This window comes from Argentina silus, assembly GCF_951799395.1.
Source record: "Argentina silus genome assembly, chromosome: 2".
Taxonomy (NCBI): Eukaryota; Metazoa; Chordata; class Actinopteri; order Argentiniformes; family Argentinidae; genus Argentina; species Argentina silus.
Window position 1 is genome coordinate 8,420,081 of NC_139656.1, and position 23,038 is coordinate 8,443,118.

At 42.1% G+C, this 23,038-nt stretch overlaps 1 protein-coding gene across 1 annotated transcript; it reads right to left on the bottom strand.

The window, feature by feature from the left end:
- Positions 1-5,392: 5,392 nt before the first annotated feature.
- LOC310822671 (scavenger receptor cysteine-rich domain-containing group B protein) lies at positions 5,393-14,536 on the bottom strand (the record flags this gene model as incomplete). The annotated part of the gene is made up of 10 exons (XM_083695109.1): positions 5,393-5,709; positions 5,853-5,930; positions 6,468-6,782; positions 7,004-7,072; positions 7,514-7,594; positions 7,742-8,056; positions 9,113-9,181; positions 9,537-9,839; positions 13,684-13,836; positions 14,467-14,536. 10 exons carry the CDS (start codon positions 14,534-14,536, stop codon positions 5,393-5,395), a joined length of 1,770 nt encoding a protein of 589 aa, XP_083551235.1.
- Positions 14,537-23,038: the final 8,502 nt, after the last annotated feature.

Consider the following 23,038-nt stretch of genomic DNA (forward strand, 5'->3'; position numbering starts at 1 on the left):
TTTAGATGTTGTTGATACAATATTATTTTAGAGTTTAAAGTTGAATGGTAATATATCACTTTCTATGCAGTAAAATGTAACCAGGTCCTCTTGCTGCAGCTGCTCCCTGCTGTCTGCGCGTGCCGACGGGACCCCCCCCTCCCCCTCCTTACACTTTCCCTAGATTGCGTCACCATCCAAAAAGGCGTGTCTTCGCGTAGTGATGTAACAATCCTTATTGGGAGCCCGGTCAGTGCCTGTTACTATCTTAACGAATAGGATTTTAGCACTAAAATCAGGCGCTTTGCTTTTTGTAAAGTGGTGTGGGTAGTGCTACATGCGTGATTTGCCATCACCACACCCAAGAACTAGCAATTATGTTAGTTTTCCTCCAATTTGATCCATCCAGTCCTTGGGTGCTTGTGTGGCCAAAGTAATTGCAATATCTGTTCTGTATTTCTTTTAAGACTGCCATATTGCGGTGTACTGATTAAAAATGCCTAGTGGAGAGTGCACTGAGGAAATCATCAACCAACACCCTCTCATTCCTCATTACATAAGTCCATCATGTCAGCCACAATGAGCAGCTGTTTGGGGATGAGTGATTTTTTTGTCTCTGATAACAGAGCACACCAAATGGCTGCTGGTTGTCTAGTAATCCAAGCCAGGCCTGTCCCTTGCCTGGTACCTCTCAAAGTATGGTGTGGTGGCCAAGAGAGAGTCAGACCCACAACGCCCAATTGACTAAATAGCAGAACTCCCCACCTGTTTTTCTTAAGGTGAAACAAGTATTTCAAACAAGTATTTTCACTCCATGATAACATGACAATTCTAGCCTAGCAATATTGTTGTTTTGTTATTGTCATCTTGTATGTCTAGTTGCCACTCTCTAGATATAGAGCATAATGAGCCCTTTTCCACAGAAGTATATTTACACAGTTTGCACCGTTGGCATTCAATTCCTCCTCTGAAAAAATATGTAGTCACATTTGCAATTAAACCTAATTGATTGGGGGATTTTATGATTAGTCGCACACCAGAACAACATTATATGACTGCATATCATTACTTAACATTAGTTTAGAAGTAATAGTAAAAACATTACTCTAAGTCTAAATAGAACTTAAACAACATTACAGGACGATTTCCGGGGCCTGGATTAAGCCTAGTCCGAGACTAAAAATATCTTTTAAACGAGAATCCAAATTGAAAGTGTGATTTAGTCCAGGACTAGGGTTAATCTGTGTCCGTGAAACTGCCCTAAGGAATGATAACAATGAGTGGTAACATTAGGCCTTGTCTGTGAAAGCAACGATCAACCATCTTGATTCCAAAAATATATAAACACATTATCAAGAAAATTAATTTGAAATTACATGAATGTTGTATTTTCTCCAAATGGTTTTTTCTAGATTAATTTGTAGTAACATAGGCTACTGGTACTCCATAATTCTGTGTGGTACTACATATACTGCTACTTCAGCACCACCACTTACTGCTACTACAGAACCACCACTTACTGCTACTACAGAACCACCACAAAGTACTTCAGCACCACCACTTACTGCTACTACAGCACCACTTACTGCTACTACAGAACCACCACTTACTGCTACTACAGCACCACTTACTGCTACTACAGAACCACCACTTACTGCTACTACAGCACCACTTACTGCTGCTACAGCACCACCACTTACTGCTACTACAGAACCACCACTTACTGCTACTACAGAACCACCACTTACTGCTACTACAGCACCACTTACTGCTACTACAGAACCACCACTTACTGCTACTACAGCACCACTTACTGCTGCTACAGAACCACCACTTACTGCTACTACAGCACCACTTACTGCTACTACAGAACCACCACTTACTGCTACTACAGCACCACTTACTGCTACTACAGCACCACTTACTGCTACTACAGAACCACCACTTACTGCTACTACAGAACCACCACTTACTGCTACTACAGCACCACTTACTGCTACGACAGCACCACCACTTACTGCTACTACAGAACCACCACTTACTGCTACTACAGAACCACCACTTACTGCTACTACAGCACCACTTACTGCTACTACAGAACCACCACTTACTGCTGCTACAGCACCACTTACTGCTACTACAGAACCACCACTTACTGCTACTACAGAACCACCACTTACTGCTACTACAGCACCACTTACTGCTACTACAGCACCACTTACTGCTACTACAGCACCACCACTTACTGCTACTACAGAACCACCACTTACTGCTACTACAGCACCACTTACTGCTACTACAGAACCACCACTTACTGCTACTACAGAACCACCACTTACTGCTGCTACAGAACCAGCACTTACTGCTGCTACAGAACCACCACTTACTGCTACTACAGAACCACCACTTACTGCTACTACAGAACCACCACTTACTGCTACTACAGAACCACCACTTACTGCTGCTACAGCACCACTTACTGCTACTACAGAACCACCACTTACTGCTGCTACAGAACCACCACTTACTGCTACTACAGCACCACTTACTGCTACTACAGAACCACCACTTACTGCTACTACAGAACCACCACTTACTGCTACTACAGCACCACTTACTGCTACTACAGCACCACTTACTGCTACTACAGAACCACCACTTACTGCTACTACAGCACCACTTACTGCTACGACAGCACCACTTACTGCTACTACAGCACCACCACTTACTGCTACTACAGAACCACCACTTACTGCTACTACAGAACCACCACTTACTGCTACTACAGCACCACTTACTGCTACTACAGAACCACCACTTACTGCTACTACAGAACCACCACTTACTGCTGCTACAGCACCACTTACTGCTACTACAGAACCACCACTTACTGGTACTACAGAACCACCACTTACTGCTGCTACAGAACCACCACTTACTGCTACTACAGAACCACCACTTACTGCTACTACAGAACCACCACTTACTGCTACTACAGCACCACTTACTGCTACTACAGCACCACTTACTGCTACTACAGAACCACCACTTACTGCTACTACAGAACCACCACTTACTGCTGCTACAGAACCAGCACTTACTGCTACGACAGCACCACTTACTGCTACTACAGCACCACCACTTACTGCTACTACAGAACCACCACTTACTGCTACTACAGAACCACCACTTACTGCTACTACAGCACCACTTACTGCTACTACAGAACCACCACTTACTGCTGCTACAGCACCACTTACTGCTACTACAGAACCACCACTTACTGCTGCTACAGCACCACTTACTGCTGCTACAGAACCACCACTTACTGCTACTACAGCACCACTTACTGCTACTACAGAACCACCACTTACTGCTACTACAGAACCACCACTTACTGCTACTACAGAACCACCACTTACTGCTACTACAGCACCACTTACTGCTACTACAGCACCACTTACTGCTACTACAGAACCACCACTTACTGCTACTACAGAACCACCACTTACTGCTACTACAGAACCACCACTTACTGCTACTACAGAACCACCACTTACTGCTACTACAGAACCACCACTTACTGCTGCTACAGAACCACCACTTACTACTACTACTACTAGCACATGCATGCAGTAATGATGATGAGAATGATTTTCGTAAATTATACATTTTATTTGTAAAAATCCAAATATACTCAGAAATGTACTATATCGAAGTATCATTGGAATGACACACAGCATGCTTTATTCCCAGTTAAATATATCAACACCTCATAATATTGGTTCACTCAACATCAAAGTCAACAGATAAGATGCTCAACACCACTATTCCCCTCATATTTTCACAAATGGGGATGGGAGGAAGATTTCAGGGATCCTTTGATATAGACTAATTTATTATGGTTACACAAAATGTGCACCATGCACATCAGACCCTGGAATTAAGTAATCAGCCTACACCTCAATTATTTCAGATTATGTGGCCCCATGAAGTTGTCAGAAGCACTTCTTTTAACCTGAGAATTGCTGTGCCGTGAGTGGAAATACCATGGACCAAGTAGCCTATAGTATGTTGTCTGATGCATCAGATTCATATGCCCTCCCTCTCAACCCCATTTATGGCAGTGAGGTATTGAAGTAACAACATTCCCCCCATCATATTATTTTTGAAACAGAAAAAGGAGTCCAAAGCAGGCTGGATTTAATCATTATAGTGACGGATTTGAGTGATCTACTGCCTTTTTGCAGTAATTCCCCTTGTGTACTTTATACTGTACATCCACTTTCACAACAGTAGATTGGTATGTTCAAATGTCTACATACAAAGACATGCATACATACACACTTACATAGACATACATGCATACTTACGCATTAAAATTAAATCAAATTAAATGTACACCGTGTTGTAAACCACTACAGAATGACATTTCTAACACAACACACAAGAAGTGAATTGAGAGGCACACAGACAATTTAAGAAAGCACTGATGGCTGTAAAGTTTAGATCATTAGCCATACTACTGAACAACACTGTGTGTGTGTGTGTGTGTGTGTGTGTGTGTGTGTGTGTGTGTGTGTGTGTGTGTGAGTGAGAGAGAGAGAGATAAAGAGAGGTGTCAATGATTATTAAGCCCTATCCAAAACCAGACATCAAAATTCACAAGACAGACAGAAAATTAATGAGAATTCATTCCAAAATTACTAGCTATATTGATTATTTACAGATACAGGGTGTTGAATTTGTTAAATGCAACGCAAACAAAATTCTGTGGTTTCTGAGGATCCAATACACATCCATCTCTGTTCAGCAAAATAAATTAAAGAGCAAATCAAATTGGGAAGCACCTGCCTGTAGCAAAAAAGTGTCATAGCTTATTGTCCATCCATCTGTCCATAATGTAAACAAATAGATTAGATTTTTCTGCTGTGAGTTTTTTGTTTTTTTTCTCAATTTTCCTCAGTATGGCTGTTTGTGCCTGTGGGGGAAGTGGGAGGACTTTCATCTACAGACTAAATAATAAATGGGCTTGCTCCAGTGTACCTTACTTAACCATCAAAGAATTCACAACCATGTGACTGGTATGTATGGTAAATATTTTAGCATCTTTACAAAAAAAAAAGAGACAGAGAGTCAGTTAAAAGCTTTGGTTTCCACTGTTTATCAAATAAAAAATGGGTACAGTGTACTTAATATCATATATATATAATACATTTATAAAGTGCTTAATAGAAATAGATAATTATAATATTTAATCATATATTGTTGTATGTTAGTTGCTTTGTTCTTTGTTGTTGTAGTCTTCCTTCGGCATTGGGTGAGCTGTTATTTACATAATGTATACAAGTCCCGGGTTGTGTCCCCCACCGCTCCTTGTGGCAGTCGAGGAGGGAGTGTGGCGGTGCTGAAATCACGACAATGAGCAGGTGACGCTGGCGTCTTCGGAGTGGTCACAGTTGTGCACCTCCCAGGATATATGGGAACACTCTTGGAGTGAGGCCTCTGCACCGCTGCACTTGAGATTGTCCAGGAGGATGGTGCCACTGCCTGGCCCGAAGAAGGCCTCTCCCCTGGCCGCCGCTGCCTCTCCACAGCCCAGCTGGCGACACACTACCTGGGCGTCTGGGAGATCCCAGGCATCATCACACACCGTGCCCCACTCCGTCCCTGAGAACATCTCCACCCGGCCTTCGCACCGGTGCTCCCCGCCCACCAGCCTCACTCCTCCTACAGGCACAGAGAAGGCACAACATCATCAAACCAAATCATCATGGCTGAAACACCTTAGAGAGGGATGCATTATTAAAAAAAAAAAAAAAAACTCCTATGAGTACGTTGAACCCAGTAAACCTGAGCAGGTTGAAACTCACCTTCACTTGGTGGTTTAGTAGTGGGCATCCTCTCTGTCATCCCAAAATCATGTCCATCTCCAACGATATGTTGAAAGGCTGGAGGAAGGGAGAGGGAACAGTATGGTGTTGAAATCTGTTGTGTTTCCCAATAAATTATTAATTTGCCAGAGCAACAATGATACAGATAATTGCTCTAGTAATCATTGCAGTGATCCCTCACCCTCTCAGAAATCAGCTAGCCTGCCAACTATGATTTGTGGTAAGCAAGAGGAAGGACACAGTTCATTCTTTCACTAATGTGAGTCTTAGTTTGCCTTAAAGAATAAACATTTTGCCTGCAGGCTTCCAGTGACGCTGATTACCCTTGACTTCTCTATTCAATTTTTTATGAACTCTGGGCGGGCTGCTCCTCAGAGACCTCAACTCATACAGTAAAAGGAAACAGCTCAGCAGGGAGAACTGTGGGAATGGTGACTATGGGCTGACTGTGTGAGTGATGACTAAAGAGGATGTGTGTGTCCATTTGAGTGTGTGGCGTGGGAGATACACATTTGTGTGTGTGTGAGAGAGAGAGAGAGAGAGAGAGAAATGTTCGGTAGTAGTGCTGCCTTTAGCAGAGATGTACTGTCTTACGTGTGCAGATGACTCCAGCATCCTCATGGTGGCCACAGTTGTGCTGGCCCCAACCCAGGTGGAAGCAGTCTGTGAGCTCGCCCTCATTGCCCCTGCAGTCCACGTTGTCCAGAAGGATGGGGCCCGAGCCGTAGCCATAGTAGGCTAGAGCCTTAGCTGAGATGGCTGGGCCACAGCCGAGCTGCCTACACACCACCTGGGCGTTGGGCAGGTCCCAGTCATCATCACACACTGTCCCCCACAGGTTGTTGTAGAAGACTTCCACACGTCCCTGGCAACTACTGTTACCATTCACCACCCGGATGGTGGGCCGCTCTACACAGGGAGGGACAGAAAGGGATACACAAGGAAAATATCAGAAAAGGGTGGAAGAAATGCTTAATAGTAATATTTATGACTTCCCTCCAAAGCCTACAAATCAGCCTAGATGCTTCACAAATAATTTATGAGTAAATGTCCTTCTATATAGAATTAATGATAATGCTACATTTGTTAATGGATAGCATACTCTGTGCTCTATGTAAGCCTTATATTACCTCTTGTTGTCATGGCAGCTGTGGTGGCAGCCATGGATGTCTCAGTGACTGGTACTGTACCATCCGTCACTAGAATAGAAAAGATAGAACATGAGAATTACCATTTCATAGCTTCATGTCCACATTAATATGTACTTACAGATGATGGTTGTCAGTGCATTGGAGAGAATAAGATGAGAGGTGTGGTTATGTTTTTTTTTATCACCACAATATTTTTGTGGCGCTGCTGAGTAACAAATAGTCAGGCACTGATGGAGAACAACACCCTCTGTTGGCCATAAAGATAGCAGTGCATCCTGAGGTTAATTTGGGCTCTTGCACATAATGAGTGTCAAATGGAAAAGTATATTGTGATGATCTGACTAAGAACTTCATCATAACACCTAGAATATTATTTACAACCTACTGCACTGTTAATGCTATACTGCAACTGTTTTGTTACTGCTACCAAAGTACTTGATCCAGTTTTACCTGCATTTTCATACCAATTAAGTGAGATTTTAGAATTACCTGCAGTGCTTTCAGTCTGGAAGAATCTCCTCATGCCTATCGTCTCTGTGTTCATGGGGAGCACAGTGGTGGACCCTGAGCCTTCAGAGAACAAACACAGAAATGGTAGACATTTTAGGTCTCTATGACATGCTAGGATGAATATTTGTGTGTGTGTGTGTGTGTGTGTGTGTGTGTGTGTGTCTGTCTGTACAGGACTGTAAATGTTAGTATGAAACAACATCTTACTAGAGCAGATGACCCCAGCATCCTCATGATGACCACAGTTGTGGATACCCCAGCCCAGGCTGTAGCATTTAGTCAGCTGATGCTCATAGCCATTGCAGTTGACATTGTCCAGTAGAATCAGCCCTGTGCCGTAGCCAAAGTAGGCGTTGGTGGTGGAAGAGACGGCATGGCCACAGCCTATCTGCTGACACACCACTCCTGCATCTCTCATGCCCCAGTCATCATCACACACTGTCCCCCAGCTGCCTCGGTAGTAGATCTCCACTCTGCCTTGGCAGTGGTCCAGTCCACCGACCAGCCGGATCGTACCATCTCCTAGAATAGGAGGGAGGGATTCATCAATACACACACTAACTCTATCAAAGTCTTGATTATGACACACATTATTGCTTTTCTGGACCCTAACCCTGACTGTATAGCATTGATAAACACTAATAAAACCACTTTAATATTCAGGGTATACTGTATATTCATGTGTGTTAAAGCAAGTTAGTTTTTTGTCCCTCTGAGTTTGAGTATGAGCCTTTACTCTGTGTTTATGGGAGCAAGGATGTTGGCCTATACATTTGGTTGGTATAGAGGAAGTGCCCCAGTTACACTACATGGATGGAGTCATCTTGTGGCTTGGATGAACACCAGAATAGACAATAGATGTTCTCATGTATCCTCCACCTACAATACCCCTCCCAAAGATTCAGCAACCTAAGGAATCTACGTAAGTGTCTATGTAGCCCCACACATTCCCTGTAGGATTCAGGACTTTCTTTGGAGTACCAAGCCGATATGTCTGATTTTCCGAAAGTTGGAGCCTGGATGGGTGTCTTATGACCCACTTGGGACTAAAGGGAAAAACAAAGGGGAGACCACAACAAAGGTGACAATGAAGCAGATCTAGAACTTTCTAAAGCCTTTGAGCTGTACTGCACTGTCAGTATGTCTACAGAGGACACTTTTGACACTACAGTAGGAATGACTGAAGTCCTTTACTGCATTGGGCCGTGTCTCCTGAAATTTGATTGTGTGCATTGAGAGGAATTTGAGATTTGCTGATTCTTCATCCTGTCCTTTAAAGCAGTTTATTAAGTAGTTTATAGAAGAAGACTACAGTTTATCAAACTTACCTGTTACTGTTGATATATGTCCATTTCATTTTAAGTGCATTTGACTGGTTTCTTAATTGAGTTCTCGACACTATGCTTAAAAACCTAGCCAATTTCTTCTCTTTTTTATCCTATGTTACTTTTTCCTCATATTACCTGGTTGTCCAACTTTATTCCCCTAGGACTGCTTCTGTGATATACTGTGTATGGTACTCTGGTATCCAAACTCAATGGACTGAACACTGAACCAAGTTGAAGAGGGATGACTTACTTAACCCTGAGTTTCTCCTAGATGGAGTGGTGGGCTCCCCGTGGCCTTGTGACTCCAACACCAACGTGTCTGCCAACACAAGATGAATTACAGTTTTTTTTTTTTTTTTGTCACTGTGGATGTATCCCCTTAACTTGCTTCCTAACCCTATGTTATGGAGGTTAAAACATTCGTCAATATTGGACAGTACTTCTCATTGAGCTGCTTGTTGTGTAGCTGTGAAATTAGTATTTGTAAACACAGTTTATTTCATCACTGACTTGCTTTTATTTGAGCTTGTTACTCCTTTCACTATGAGGTAATTACAGGTAGAACATGCCTGCAAAAGCAGAGCAAAATAACAACCACCTATTCAGTTGAGTTCCTGAGAAAGAAGCATTGCCTTTATACCTCAGCAACCTGAGGGTCACAGTAAAGTTCATACCTTTGCATGTGACAGACACGTCCTCATAGTGGTAGCAGTTGTGGATGCCCCAGCCCAGACTCCCACACTGGCTCAGGTCTGTTTCCCCTCCTTTACAGTCCACGTTGTCCAGCAGTATGGGCCCAGCGCCCTGGCCAAACAGAGAGCTGCCCCCCACAGCCACAGCCAGGCCACAGTCCAGCTGACGACACACCACGTTGGCATCCACCATGTCCCAGTTATCATCACACACGGTGCCCCAGGAGTCATTGTGGAGCACCTCCACCCGACCCTCACACCTGTTGCGCCCGTTCACCAGACGCACTGCCATGGGATATCCCAACACACATGATCAGACAATTTATTCAAGACAGCTCCCCTCCCATTCCAGCCTTATAAACGTGACTGTACTGTGATGCCATTATGCTATCAGCAGCCTGATCACAACATCCTGTTTGTTTTTTTCACTTCAAACCCACCCTTATCCTTTTACTGTCTATGCCCAGTTAGAAGCTCTAGACTTTCCGCTTGTTTTCTGCATGTGCCACATTACTGAAAAAAATCAACGGCGCAAGCACATAAAAGACCTACTGTCTGTTGGACATTATGGTAGTGTGCGTTACCGTCTGGAAAATAATGAAATGGGGGAACAGATTAGCATGGCTCTGATATAATGATAGTTAATAGCGACAAGAATCCTTTTAGAATAGGTCTAATCCCCTCCAACTTAAGGAACTAAATAAGACTAAATAAGCCACATGACTCCATGGACTGGAGTTAGATGGTGAGGGAGCACATAGCAAATAAGTAATTGAGGGGATTAGGTAAATTGAGAACAAGGGGAAGTGACCTTGTTTCAGTTTGCCCCCGGGTGCTGATGTACCATCTCTCCCCTCTCCTTCTCTTTCCCTGTCTCTTCACAACTTTAGATTTAGTTTTTTCATGTCTTGGATGTGGACATGTTTGTTGAACATGGGTGTTTCAGAAGGTGTGGTGGATGTGGTGATAGCTGGCAGGGGTCCAGCATATGCCTACCTTGGGAATGTGTCTTCATAGAAGATGTGCTATTGGCTGAAAAAAGGGAGAGGGAGAGAGAGAGAGACTTTGGTCAAATTATTTGTTGAAAGGAGGTTCTTGGCCCTTCATAGTTACTGTACTCTATATCTACTATATCTATTTTCCTGTAATCCTAGACCCAGCTTGAAACGCAACAGGAAGCCTATTTAGCCCATGTAGCTTACCTGCTACAGTCCCACCAGAAATATGTACAGAAGGTTTGCACATTCCTTCATGAACTTTGGATTTTTTGTTTTGAGAGTGGAAACCAACAGGTAACAAACTTATGTATACATATTTGTTTTTTAAATGTCAAGGCCTTTTCTTTATTTAATTTTTCTGACCCCTATTAAAACCTATTCTCTAGAGCTTTTGTTTAATATCAACCATATTTATTTGACTAGACACTAACCAAACAAAAGTGATAAAAAGGATGCGGCGTCAACTGAATCTCTTGGGATCATTTAGTAAGCAGGACCTCTGTGATCCCTCAGCTAAATGGCAGTAGTCTTTCCTGAAATTTGAATGTTCTGGTGGATATGTTGCTCTCGATGTGTATGAGCAACAATTGAGAAAGGGCTATTCTCATGCCATCTGTACCAGCTAATGCAGTACATCTTGCAGTACATCTTGAAATAATGGTTCCAGCATTTCAGAAATTTGAGAAGGGAAAAGAAAATATTCTAGAGGGTCTTCTACAGAAATACACTTCTACTGACAAACCACAAGTTGGGGCTTACAATGAAATTGCGCTCTCTAAATCTAAATAAATATCTATAGCTAGTGCAAGAAGTCAGCAACTAATTTTATGTCTGGGGAAGATTTAAGACAAATAACCATGGGCTATTGTCCCTCCCCATCCGTCTATAGGACTTGGAAGACTGGCTTCCAGACGGTATGCCGGTGTGAGCGGAAATCCAACTCAGTGTGAATATCTACTCGGTTAGCATCTATTTCCGGGTCATTTCCGGGTTTTGATATTGCAAAATAATTTGAAGTATGAGGGTATATATATTTAATGGATGTTTTCGGGTGCAACTTAGCTTATATGTGTTTGTGTTTATGGATCGTAAATTAGGTGTTATTTAGCTAATATGCGTTTGTATCAAGATAGCTTTATGGATCATAAATTATGTGTAATTTAGCTAATACTGTATGCATTTGTATCGAGCTAGCTTTATGTACAGAGTCACTACAGTATTTATCTAATTAAACATTAGGCAGCCATAAGCGCTGTTTACCTTGATCATTAAAATGAAATCACTTAAATCCATAAAAGAAAAAAACATGCTCCGAGCAGGGATCAAACCCTGCACCTCACGCATAAAAGAACAGGGCATCTCTATCATGCTACGCAGACTACATGAGAAAGGGAGGCAACAAGTGTATATGAAGATCTGTCACAGTGTAGATATCCAACTAGGTGTGAAAATTTACTTGGGTGATTTGATTTTAATGATCGAGTTGAACAGCTCTTATGGCTGCGTAATGTTTAACTGGATAAATACTGTAGTGATTCTCTACATTGCATAAAGCTAGCTCGATACAAACGCATATTAGCTAAATTGTCATCCGAAGACATCCATTAAATACACATGCACTCATACTTCTGATTATTGATCAATATCAACATCCGGAAATGATCCGGAAATAGACGCTACCCAGGTAGATATTCACACCGAGTCAGACTCACACCAGAAGCATATGCAATTTGTGGCAGGCAACACGTCTGGCCTTGCAAGACTAAGAAAGGGCCATAGAGTATCGAGGAGCTCAAGTACTTCATAGGTCCACTTTAAAATTCCATGCTAATTTCACCAGAGGCATTGTAGGAATGGCGATTTATAACATTTGAAAGCATGAACCCACCCATTCCACAACTTCCCGGATTAATCGCTAATTTGTAATGACTCCTATTCTTGAAGAGTAACTGTTAGGACATATAAAGCCAAGAGACTGGTGTTGGATTTCACCACCTCACAAAGAGCAGAGGGGCTTTTCTAAACATCACACCTAATATAGGCCAGTTCACAGGCTTCTCCCATGAATGTTTGGGTCATTGAAAACAAAGGCATACACGCAAATAGTTGTGTTGGGTGTCAGCAATATATTGGTATTGTAATATGGTTGTTGTTTTATGTTTTGTATTCATAAGTGACACAGGACTGTAACTAGCCGGGAGCAGTAAAGTTCTGAAAATAATGATCATAAGGAGAGTTACATATACTCACTGGATACGGCTCGTCTTGTCATTTTGATATCTCCTAAAATTAGAAGATAAAAGTTGTTAGTCATAAACAAACAAAAAATGAGCAATCTGTCAAATGTATAATTACAGCACATCAGCTGTGTGAGGTTTGTAAATATATTCTATTGATAGGGAGGTGATCCATAATGTCCAAACTAGTAGAATCGATAATGACTCACTCCCAGTCTCTGTTAAAAATAACTGCAGGGCAGTTTTCACAGCAGGACTGGTAAACACAGTGGAGACAGTGAGTTTGGATACAAAGGCACTTATCTACAGGGAGTTCTGTCCCAGCCAGGGCTTAAGCTCTATAAAGACATGTGTTCTAGTGCCTTCATCTCATTCATCTTGTGTGTCACATTCCCTTTTCTCAGAGGTCTAGTCTAGGGAATCATAAAGATAACAGCCTCTTTGTGGGAATCCTGTAGTGGGACCCACCAAATTTACCCCATCAATTTATCCACCACTTTGAGTTGGTTAAACTTGAGCTACACAGGTAAATCACTATACTTTACCTTTACCTCTTCATCTGTGATGTTATAATTCATAAACACAGATCCTGGTCTGTGATCTGATCCTTGATTGTTACGAAGGCACTGGGTGTTGACAAGTTGATTCAGTAATGAGGATGCAGTGGGAGCAATAGAGTGTGCGGCTCTCTCTTTTTTCATCCATTAAACACAAATAGAAAAAAAACGATTTTGTCGACAGACGGACGGCTAGGAGGGGGAGCTCCTTGAGCTGTTGTAGTGTTGGGCGACCACAACCAAACCACCCAGCCCAAAGTCCCCTCTACCCCTACTCACAGAACTGCCCCCCCCACCCCCCTCCTCAAGGCCCCCTGTCCCCACACCACCCACTCACCGAGCTGCAGCAGCATACTGACAGCCACCAGGAGCAGGGACCCCAGCAGGGACACCAGGAGCCAGACGGCCGGTTTCCAGCGCCTGCGCATGCTCTCTGCTACACGCTGGCCTTGCATGGCTGTCATGTCTGACTGAGGATCTGCCTGTATGCCTGAAACACAAATATGCACATTCACATTCACACTCACACTCAGCGTACTGTGGTCTCTCTCTCACTACAGTCTCCCTCACTCCTTGTTCTTCTTCTCTCTCTCCTTTGTCTCTCCGTTGTTAAAATGGTCCTCAACTCCAAAGACTGGTGCTCTCCTCTGTTCTACTAGTGCAACCAATAATGCCCCTTCTATCCCCTGTTCAGAGTTACTCTCACCATGGTATTGGATTGTTTTCTCTAATGGACGGATTCCCTTGAAAAAATACAACAATAACAACTGCAAAGCCCTGCAGCCAGATGACTGTAGTGACAGTCAGTATTGATGATATTATGAGGTCAGTGAAGTGAAGCTTGTAGCTAGAGAATAAATCTATTCTCTAAAGACCATGTGATGCACTGTGTTGAAACTTGTGTGTGTGTCACTGATGGTGATGGCGAGGTGTGGGGAAGTCGTGCTGTCTGGGTGTTAGGCTCAGACCCATTGATTGGCTCAGGCCCAGCTCCCAGAGTGCACCAGGACCAGCTGAAGCGTGAAGCCGGCCCATATCCCCAGGCCTGGCCTGGTCCGCCTACTGCCACCCCACTGCACCCTGGCCACTAAAACACTGGGCACAGATAAAGTGTTCTGACCTGTGGTGAGTGTGCTGGCACAAAATGGCTGCCATGCATCACCCTGGTGGCAGCGGAGGTGACCCACCATAACAGAATTGGTGACATTCTCTATTCTTTAATACAGAGATTAGGACAATGATATGTTCCTTAGTGGGTTTCAGCCTTGAATTTGATGCTCAGATTAAAATCCAGTAAGATAAGCGTTCATAAAGACAGGCACGTTTTGGTGCTTTGGAGATGAGTAAAAGGACTTCCCTGCCCCCATTGGAAATTAGGATTCAATTTCAGTTAGGCACTTTTTATGAAAAACCAATATGGCCTTCACTTCTAAATTTTAAGTCACAATGAGCGCAGGAATAGTGGTAAGGGCTGAAAGTAGTAAAGGTAGAGGAAAATTAGGCACAAACATAATTGAAAATAGATGAATATGCAACACCTAATACTAGGGTACACTAGGGTACTGTATGTCCCATACCATTATAGACCATTATAATCTACATATTCTGTTGAGTTTCAACATGTCAGTAATCATGTACTGATAGGTAAGGAGGATGACTGCATTATGAGATTAAATGCTGTATCATACTGTATGCACTCAAGAAAGCCAAACACTCTGGTTTCTCATAAAGATACATTGTTCACTGGCTTGATATCACTTGCTCTTGACAACTACATTCAAGACTTTGGTTCTAATAGTTCAAATATACTCATGAACTAATAATACAGGACTAGCTGAGACGTTTTGTCATGAAATCTCATCATGCTTTTATTTAACTATTGAATTCAGAAAACGTTTTGCCTATAGGCCTAATTGTTCGATAAAAAGGTAGGTCTAAATATAAAAATGTTTTAAAGTAAATTATAACTGAGAAAATAATTGTTTTGCTTCTGTGCCTGACTACATTTTAGGGTTGTTTGTCTTTGTTCAACCAAAAGCCCCCCTGACCTTACACTGGAATGTGTATCAGTGTGGGGATGATGAGGGGAGAATTTGATATTGGCCCCTGGAGATAGTGGACATTCCGAGCCCAGGGGGCACAAAAAGACATTTCTGCTGTCTGTGGTCCCCATCGTCAGGCATAAACGCTGCTTCCTGCAATCTGTCACTGGAACTCTCCGAAACGCTTAGGCACCCGATGACACCACAGGGGCGCCTCTCGTCTCCTGGGAGAACAGGGGTGGGTGGAGGGGGGCAAGCAGGTAGGAGAGGGGCCAAGTTCAAATTCACTTGCCCCCTTGAATAAGTGTACAGGTTCAGTCTATGTGTTATAGTGTCAATATGTCTATATCTATCCAGTGGATAATGCACTGCAGGGCAGGGGGGCCAAGGGTCCTCTAACACTCTCAACCCCAATCAGCAGAAAAACAAACAACACTGGTCTATGATTTTTCACTGCATATCTGTCCTGTTTTGTTGAATGTATGGAAGTATATTACATTGATTTTATAGGTGGAAAGGAGGGGGGTAGAGGCCATGAGAGAGGTCATTGTATGTCCAATTAGGAGCTGAGCTATGCAACACCGTGGCTATCCCATTTGCACACCGCTCTAACAAACTGCTTGAAACTCTGGGACAAATGGTTCAGTTATGAGGGATGAAAAATAATCTAGTCCCCAATGTTATGTTTTTCAATACTCCATTCATAGCGGGATGTAGCGCAGATCCGCCGGGGAATAATGTTGCCTTTTGTGTCGGCTGCACTTCCCCTCCCTCCTCTATTCCCTGTGCTGAGAAATAGCTGAAAGATCTCGGCCCCACAAAAATACGTCTGAGATAACCCAAAGAATAACACTCTCTCACACTCTAATGGATGGAATTTATACCCCTTTTTATTTCAGATTCATTGCATCTGTCAGCATGTCTATCTGACCCTTATCAGGTTCCATGGGTAACATCATCCCCTTTTTACATATTTAATTTGTTCCCTTTAAAACTGAGTATTTTAAAATATGACAGAAGAGGCATATCTTAAATCACTATTGTAAAAAAGTGAAAATAATCCTTATCATGAAAGCATATCTTATGACAAGCTTCCTAGTAAGGGCTGGAGTTGTTATTGTTGTGGTTATATTGTAATTTTTAGATTACAACATTGGAGAATGCCTCAGATTATTTCTGTTCATGTCCAAGGCACTTAATTTTACTTAATTACTATGAATACACTTACTCAAAAAACAGCTGTGCCATTCATTAAAATGTAATTCATATAACATCCCAATCACTGATTTGAAATAAAGTTTTCGTGGGTAAGAGAATATAAATGATAACAAAAACAAGTAAGTTTTTAAAGATAACATACCTGGAGTAAAAGGTGCTCTCTTCCCCCACAGGAAAAACCGACAATAGATTTCCCCCAACCAAATTGTCCTTGGATTTCAAATAGCAGGTAGCTCACAGAACAGTTTTCCAACTGTCGCAGAAAAACTTGTGTCGAAATAGAGAGAGAAAAAAACACTCATCCAGCTCTACATGTACCAAGTCTTTCATCTCCTTAAACTTCTGTGACTATAAGTACCTAGCTTCACTGACAAGGATTACGAAAAACAATAAAGACAACAGCATTGTATGTTAATATCCTAACACCCTGTACCTGCCTATGGTTAAAAGAAGAAGAAGATGAAAAAAAGACAACGTTGAAAGCCAACCCTTCACAGGTACCTGAGCATCTCCAGTTTCAGGTAGTGCGCACGGAAGGTGCGGTCCTGCTCATCTAAAGGAGTGTACAGTCGCAGGGGGAGGATGTGTGGGGGAGAGAAGGCAGTGGCTGTGGCCCTGTGTGTGTGTGCGTGTGTGTGTGTGTGTGTGTGTGTGTGTGTGTGTGTGTGTGTGTTTGTGTGTGTGCATGCATGTGTGTGTGAGTGTCACTCTCCCACCCGCAGTCACTGTAACTGTGTGATCATGAAACTGAACATAATGCACACTCTTAGAGATTTAAATTACACAATTCAGAATTTGTGTTTTTGTATTACAGGCATAATGGGATTCTGTAAAACTGCAAAAGCAGGCATAATGCTGAAACACAAGTAGTCTCAAGTAGTCCTACTGAAATTGCCCATGCATTCTCCGAAATAGACTGACCTTACTAAAATGTAGTCGCTCATTGGAAAAGGGGGAGACTAGAGTACCATATCATATAACAAATAGACCTGTAACCAGTATTGTGGCTGTGTGAGTGTATTGGGTTTCTTTGTTTATCATCATCAGAGGAAATATAAAAAAAAACTAAAAGCACACCTGATGTGAGGTCAATACTGTACATGACCTTTGAGTGTGTGTGTGTGTGTGTCTCTCTCTCTCTTCTAAAAACCTTTATTTCATTGGGTGCTTTTTCAGCCACTGCATATACTTATGCAATATCAGTTATAATAGCAGATTTACCTAAATACTTTTTGAAGAATTTAGATATTGTTATATTATGGGTTTCAAATGTGCATCTACTCAATATGTGAATTGAGTAGAATCAGCAGAGAATGAAAATGTTATTTCAAATATTAGCTAACTAACTAATTGATTTCTCACTGCATTTCAAAACCTATTTTTTTCACACTATTTTAATCACACTGCCCAACACATAATTCATGGACCAATTCCCCATGCAGGGAGGCTGAATGGACCAGCAGCAGATACAGACATACAAGCCTAAACACAGGGCCTCCAATTGCACATTTTCTCACAAGAGAAAGCCATGGGCCCCCCTCTGAATTGTACAGCAGGCTAATAACGATTGCCTTGAAAATTCTAATCCTTTCTGAGCTGCCGAGAAACGTGCTGGCTGCTCATGTCCATTGTTAGGGTTTTCAAGGGCCAATTCAGGGCTCCCTCCTATGGTGTCACGCAAATCATTGGATGAGTCAAAATACAGGGATTCTGTTTCACAGGGCTAATCCTCCAGGATTGGAACTCTGGAATAGCAACCTCCTCAAGCTCCAATTCCAGATTCACTAACCCAGATATTACTGTACACACTCTTTTTGTAACTTGTTGTCTTTTGTAGAGAAAATAAAATATAAAGCAAAATCAATACCAACATACTGATTTGATTATCACCTTTATAACTACTTCTATAATTAGTACTACTACAGTGCTACAACTGCTGACTACAATATCAAATGATACTGCACATACTTTAACTGGTACTAATCCATTCATTTGCCATACATATTGTTTAGCATCTTTTGGAGGCATTCTGCTATGTGAACACCCTTCTTCTCCCTGCCTGTCCCTCACCCCATAATTCAGTAGGGGGTGGGGTGGCCATGTCACTAGCTTTCCCAGAGTGCCCCTGTGCCTCTCTACAGGAGTGGAGAGAACTCAAGAACACAGCACCAGTGGCCAGTGCCTCCCTCTCCCAACCTGTTTTTCACAAGTAGCCCTCTGCCAGAAGTAGGTTATGTAAAAAAGAGCGAGAGAAAGAAAAATGGAACAAACAAAAGACACAAGGAATCAGAAACGCACTTGATTGTGTGCTACAGCTGAAATCTGGAAGGTGATACGACATCCTGAATAGGAAGGCACATAGAGTGAGAACCTGGGACTGGTAAACACCTCCCCACCGTCTCACAATATTTAGAAAATAGAAAAAAAAATACAGGTTTGGGAAAAATATCTTGAATAAATGAACTAACAGGGCTTATATTTTAAGACAGCACACGTGTTACAAGATCAGATATGTAATGATATTGCTGTAGGCTCTAGGGTATGAGTATCTCCTAGCCCTTCCATAGACCAGCTACTTCTTAGTCACTGTTGCCCATTAACTACTCTGAGCTACTACTCTACTGTCACATGACAAAATCTGGAGAAAGGAGACCATAAACTTAAACATTTCCATGCGTATATAGAATGAATCAAAAAGGAGTTCCTATTATTAGTAAATATTGGCCTCTGTATGTGTTTGTTGCCAGAATATTGCCCACTGACAGATGAAACTGAACCCACACTGGAGCTCTGTGACCTTACCTATACACATACTCTCTCATGGTGCCAACACATACAGTAAGCAACACTGTAAGCAGAACACTATACCATGAATTAACCCATTTTACCTGTCACTACAACCCTGCCCATCTCAAGCAAAGGTGTGCTTACCTTACATCTTCAGTGGCATTTAACCCAGTGTCTCCTTTCCAACATCTCTCAGTGGCCCCAAGGATGAGAGCCACCTAAGTAGTGAGAGTAGTGGATGAGACATCCCTCTCCCTCTTCAAATGGCTGTGACAGCACAGCATGTGTCGGAGGGTTCACATGTCGCAGGACGCATTCACAGAGACATCTCTCGGATTTCCAGCTGGCGCTGAGGCAGGAGTCTCGCACAATGATGGCGAGATAGTCACTGATGATTAGATGTTAGATATAGGCCTCATCTGCACCTCAATCTATGGGACAGAATGAGCAGAGTTCTCATGTAAAAACCCACTGCATCATCTTCTCAAAATGCCCTCCTATCCACAAGTTTTTCTAAGAAGAGCTCACATTTGTCTGTCAACAACTGGGGTTGTTGTGAAAGAAAAAGTCTCTATGTAGGCACTGATGTCATGATTAACTTTGTACAAATAAACAAAAAATTAAATAAATGCTACAGCATGTTTCATTTTTTTTATTAGGGGAGACTGGGGACAAATTATGCAAGGAGAAAATCTGTGCATGTACTGAGTGAGTTTCATAACTCTAGCTTGTTTCTGATAGGAGAAAAGTAGGCTGTTACATTTGTCCCCGGTCTCCCCTCTTTTGAAAGCTCCAAAAGAGAGTAGAGGAATTGTACTTTGAATCAGACTTAAAAAAGAATGGCCCCTCTAGAATGGATGCCTTTTTTCTGTGTGCACACTTTAGGCATACACGCTACTGCTAGAGCCTTGGACAGGCTACAAAAACGTACTTATCAATCGATCTTGTAGTACTAGTGACACTAGGGTCAGGAGTAGTAGCACCTCTCCACAGGGACACCTTTACATAACTTTGACACTGCCATTGTAAAACTCCAGCCTTACGTAACCACGTAAACAAGATATCACTATGTTATGTCATGGTGTCACCTAAATGGACTCAGAGCACCTTTGTTCCAAAACGTTATGCAGGGCCTTGAACATGAACATGACACAAATGCTAATGTTTGACATCCTGTCACTGTTGTCCAATAGAACATCTCAAAATGGGTCATGGTGGTACAGTACACAGTATTCTGTATCCTAAGTGGTGACAGAACATTTGTTCTCAATTCTCAAATATGTAATATAATATCGAGAATTGGTCCTAGTATACAACTGATTGAAATTATTTTTGTGAACTTTAACCGACTAACCAAATATCAGTTTTGTGTGACATTATGCAGTAGGAGAAGAACAGAATCAGTATCACGTGCAGTTTAGTTCAGAGGTATGAAGGACTGTAAACCATTTGTTTGTAACCTGGACACTGTTTTTCAGCACAGTGGTGTTTTTCTGTTCTCTGAACACATTTGTTACATAGCTCTTGTTTGTCTTCTTAGTCTTAAGATGTATATTGTGAGGGGAAAATGTCAGTATCGCTTGCACAGATCTAACCAATACATGTCTGATTAGCTGCCTCAAACAGCTCAGTGGTGTTATTGTAAAATCCTGTGAAAAGAGCCAAAGGAAAACAAAAATGGTTTACTGTGGTTTTTCATTAAGTCATTAAGAAGTTCTAAACTGAAGGGTCATTCAAAATATTAATATTAATACGTATTTCCCAGCGATACTTCCTCATTTGAAATCCTATTCTATAATATCCTTTATCCAAGCAAATAGTAGCTGGAGGACAATAACATTTACAAAGCACACAATGGGAAGAAGAAAGACGCCGACTCAAGTGTCTAAGAGGAGGATCAGAGGAGAGTATGGTGCCTCTGGTCATTTGGCTACCATGAATCAGAGTGTCTTGTAGGGGCTCTGAATAGAGGTGTTTCTATACAAATTACAGAGTGCACCACTGTGACATCAGTCTATTCCGTGGTGGTCTAAACCTTTTTGCTATTGCTTTGCAAGGCATTTTACAGAGCAAGTAATCAAGATGTGAAGCAATTCAAAAAGCTTCACTGAATAAGATACAGTACGATGTACAGTACAGGGAGCATGGTAGCATGAGTCTCTCTCTCTCTCTCTCTCTCTCTCTCTCTCTCTCTCTCTCTCTCTCTCTTTGTTGTTTCTTGCCAACAGCCTGCCACACGTGAACAGGGGAGATGGGAATGAGAGAGGGAACGGCCCAAGGACACCCTGATAACAAAGATGGGTTTGCAAAACACACCACACACACAAAGGCTCGTATTAACAGACACACTGGCAGTGACAATGTTATTGGCAACCATCAGAAAAAGGCACATGTTGAATTCCTTGCTGTTTGCGCAAGGTTTGGTTCTACTTAGTTTTAAGCAACAACCTACAGTATTTCAACAGAATAATGCTGTAGGCTGATTCACCACAACTCCTCATTAACTCAAACTCCCTCCAGTGGTTGAGCAGTGGAGGATTTGGCAACATGGTAACGAAAAGATATGTAACATACCTCAAGGGATTTAAGCCACTGTCACAGCTAAAGAATGACATCTCAGGAAGCATTTTATTAAAGGTCTTTCTTCATTCCCAGGTATCACGTTATATGTTCACTACCAATCTTCCGCCGTAGATTGAAGACCCATTTCTTCAGGCTACTTCTTAACGGTCCCTCCTAAAGACCTCTTCACCCCCACTACCCCCCCTGTACAAGTTTCTCTCCTGTTAATAAAAAATAAAATAAAAATGCATTGTGACTGCCTATGGCCCCTGGTCCTAGCATAGATTACTTTATCTTATGATGACTGATGGATAGATGATTCACTTACTTAAACAAATGTATTTGTTGTAAGTCGCTTTGGATAAGGGCGTCTGCTGAATGCCATAAATGTAATGTAATGTTGTTGGCCATATCCTCACATTAAAATGTAAAATGTAATTGTAATTAATGTGAAAATGTACTTTTGACAGTCCATGACACAACCTTTCTCACGCTCCTCTCTCATCGAGAAATCTCACGGGTTCAATTGTCTCTGGACAAAGAAAACAAGACAACAACAACAACAACAGCAACAAAACAATGTAAAGGATGCTTTACAGAGGGGGGGAGGAGACGCCTGTGGAGATACCTGACACTGCTGCGGGTAAACTTTTAGGATTGAGATGGCAGCAAGGAATCAAAACAGCTGTTAGCAAGAGGTTCAGTGTCAGGAGAATGTACTGATACGAATAAGACACAAGTATGCCCTTTGTCACAACAGTGTGAGCTACAAAGGAGGGATAGTGCCAGAGGACGGACAGTCTAGGGCACATTCATCTCTGGCATTGTCTCTGTCCATGTGTCATTGCCCAAAGCTGGGAAACCTGTGAATCATGCCATTCACCAGCACAACCGTTTGACTATTGGGCTCTTTTAAAATAATGATATAGATAATTTGTTTTGAAAATCATAGATGACAAAACCGTCAAAACATCTCCTTATCAAATTAAAATAATTATCAGAAGTAACTCTATGCTAACTGTATCTAGTCTCACGTCGCCATACTTCCATGCGTACCTTGGAAAATCTCTGGTAGTAAAATCT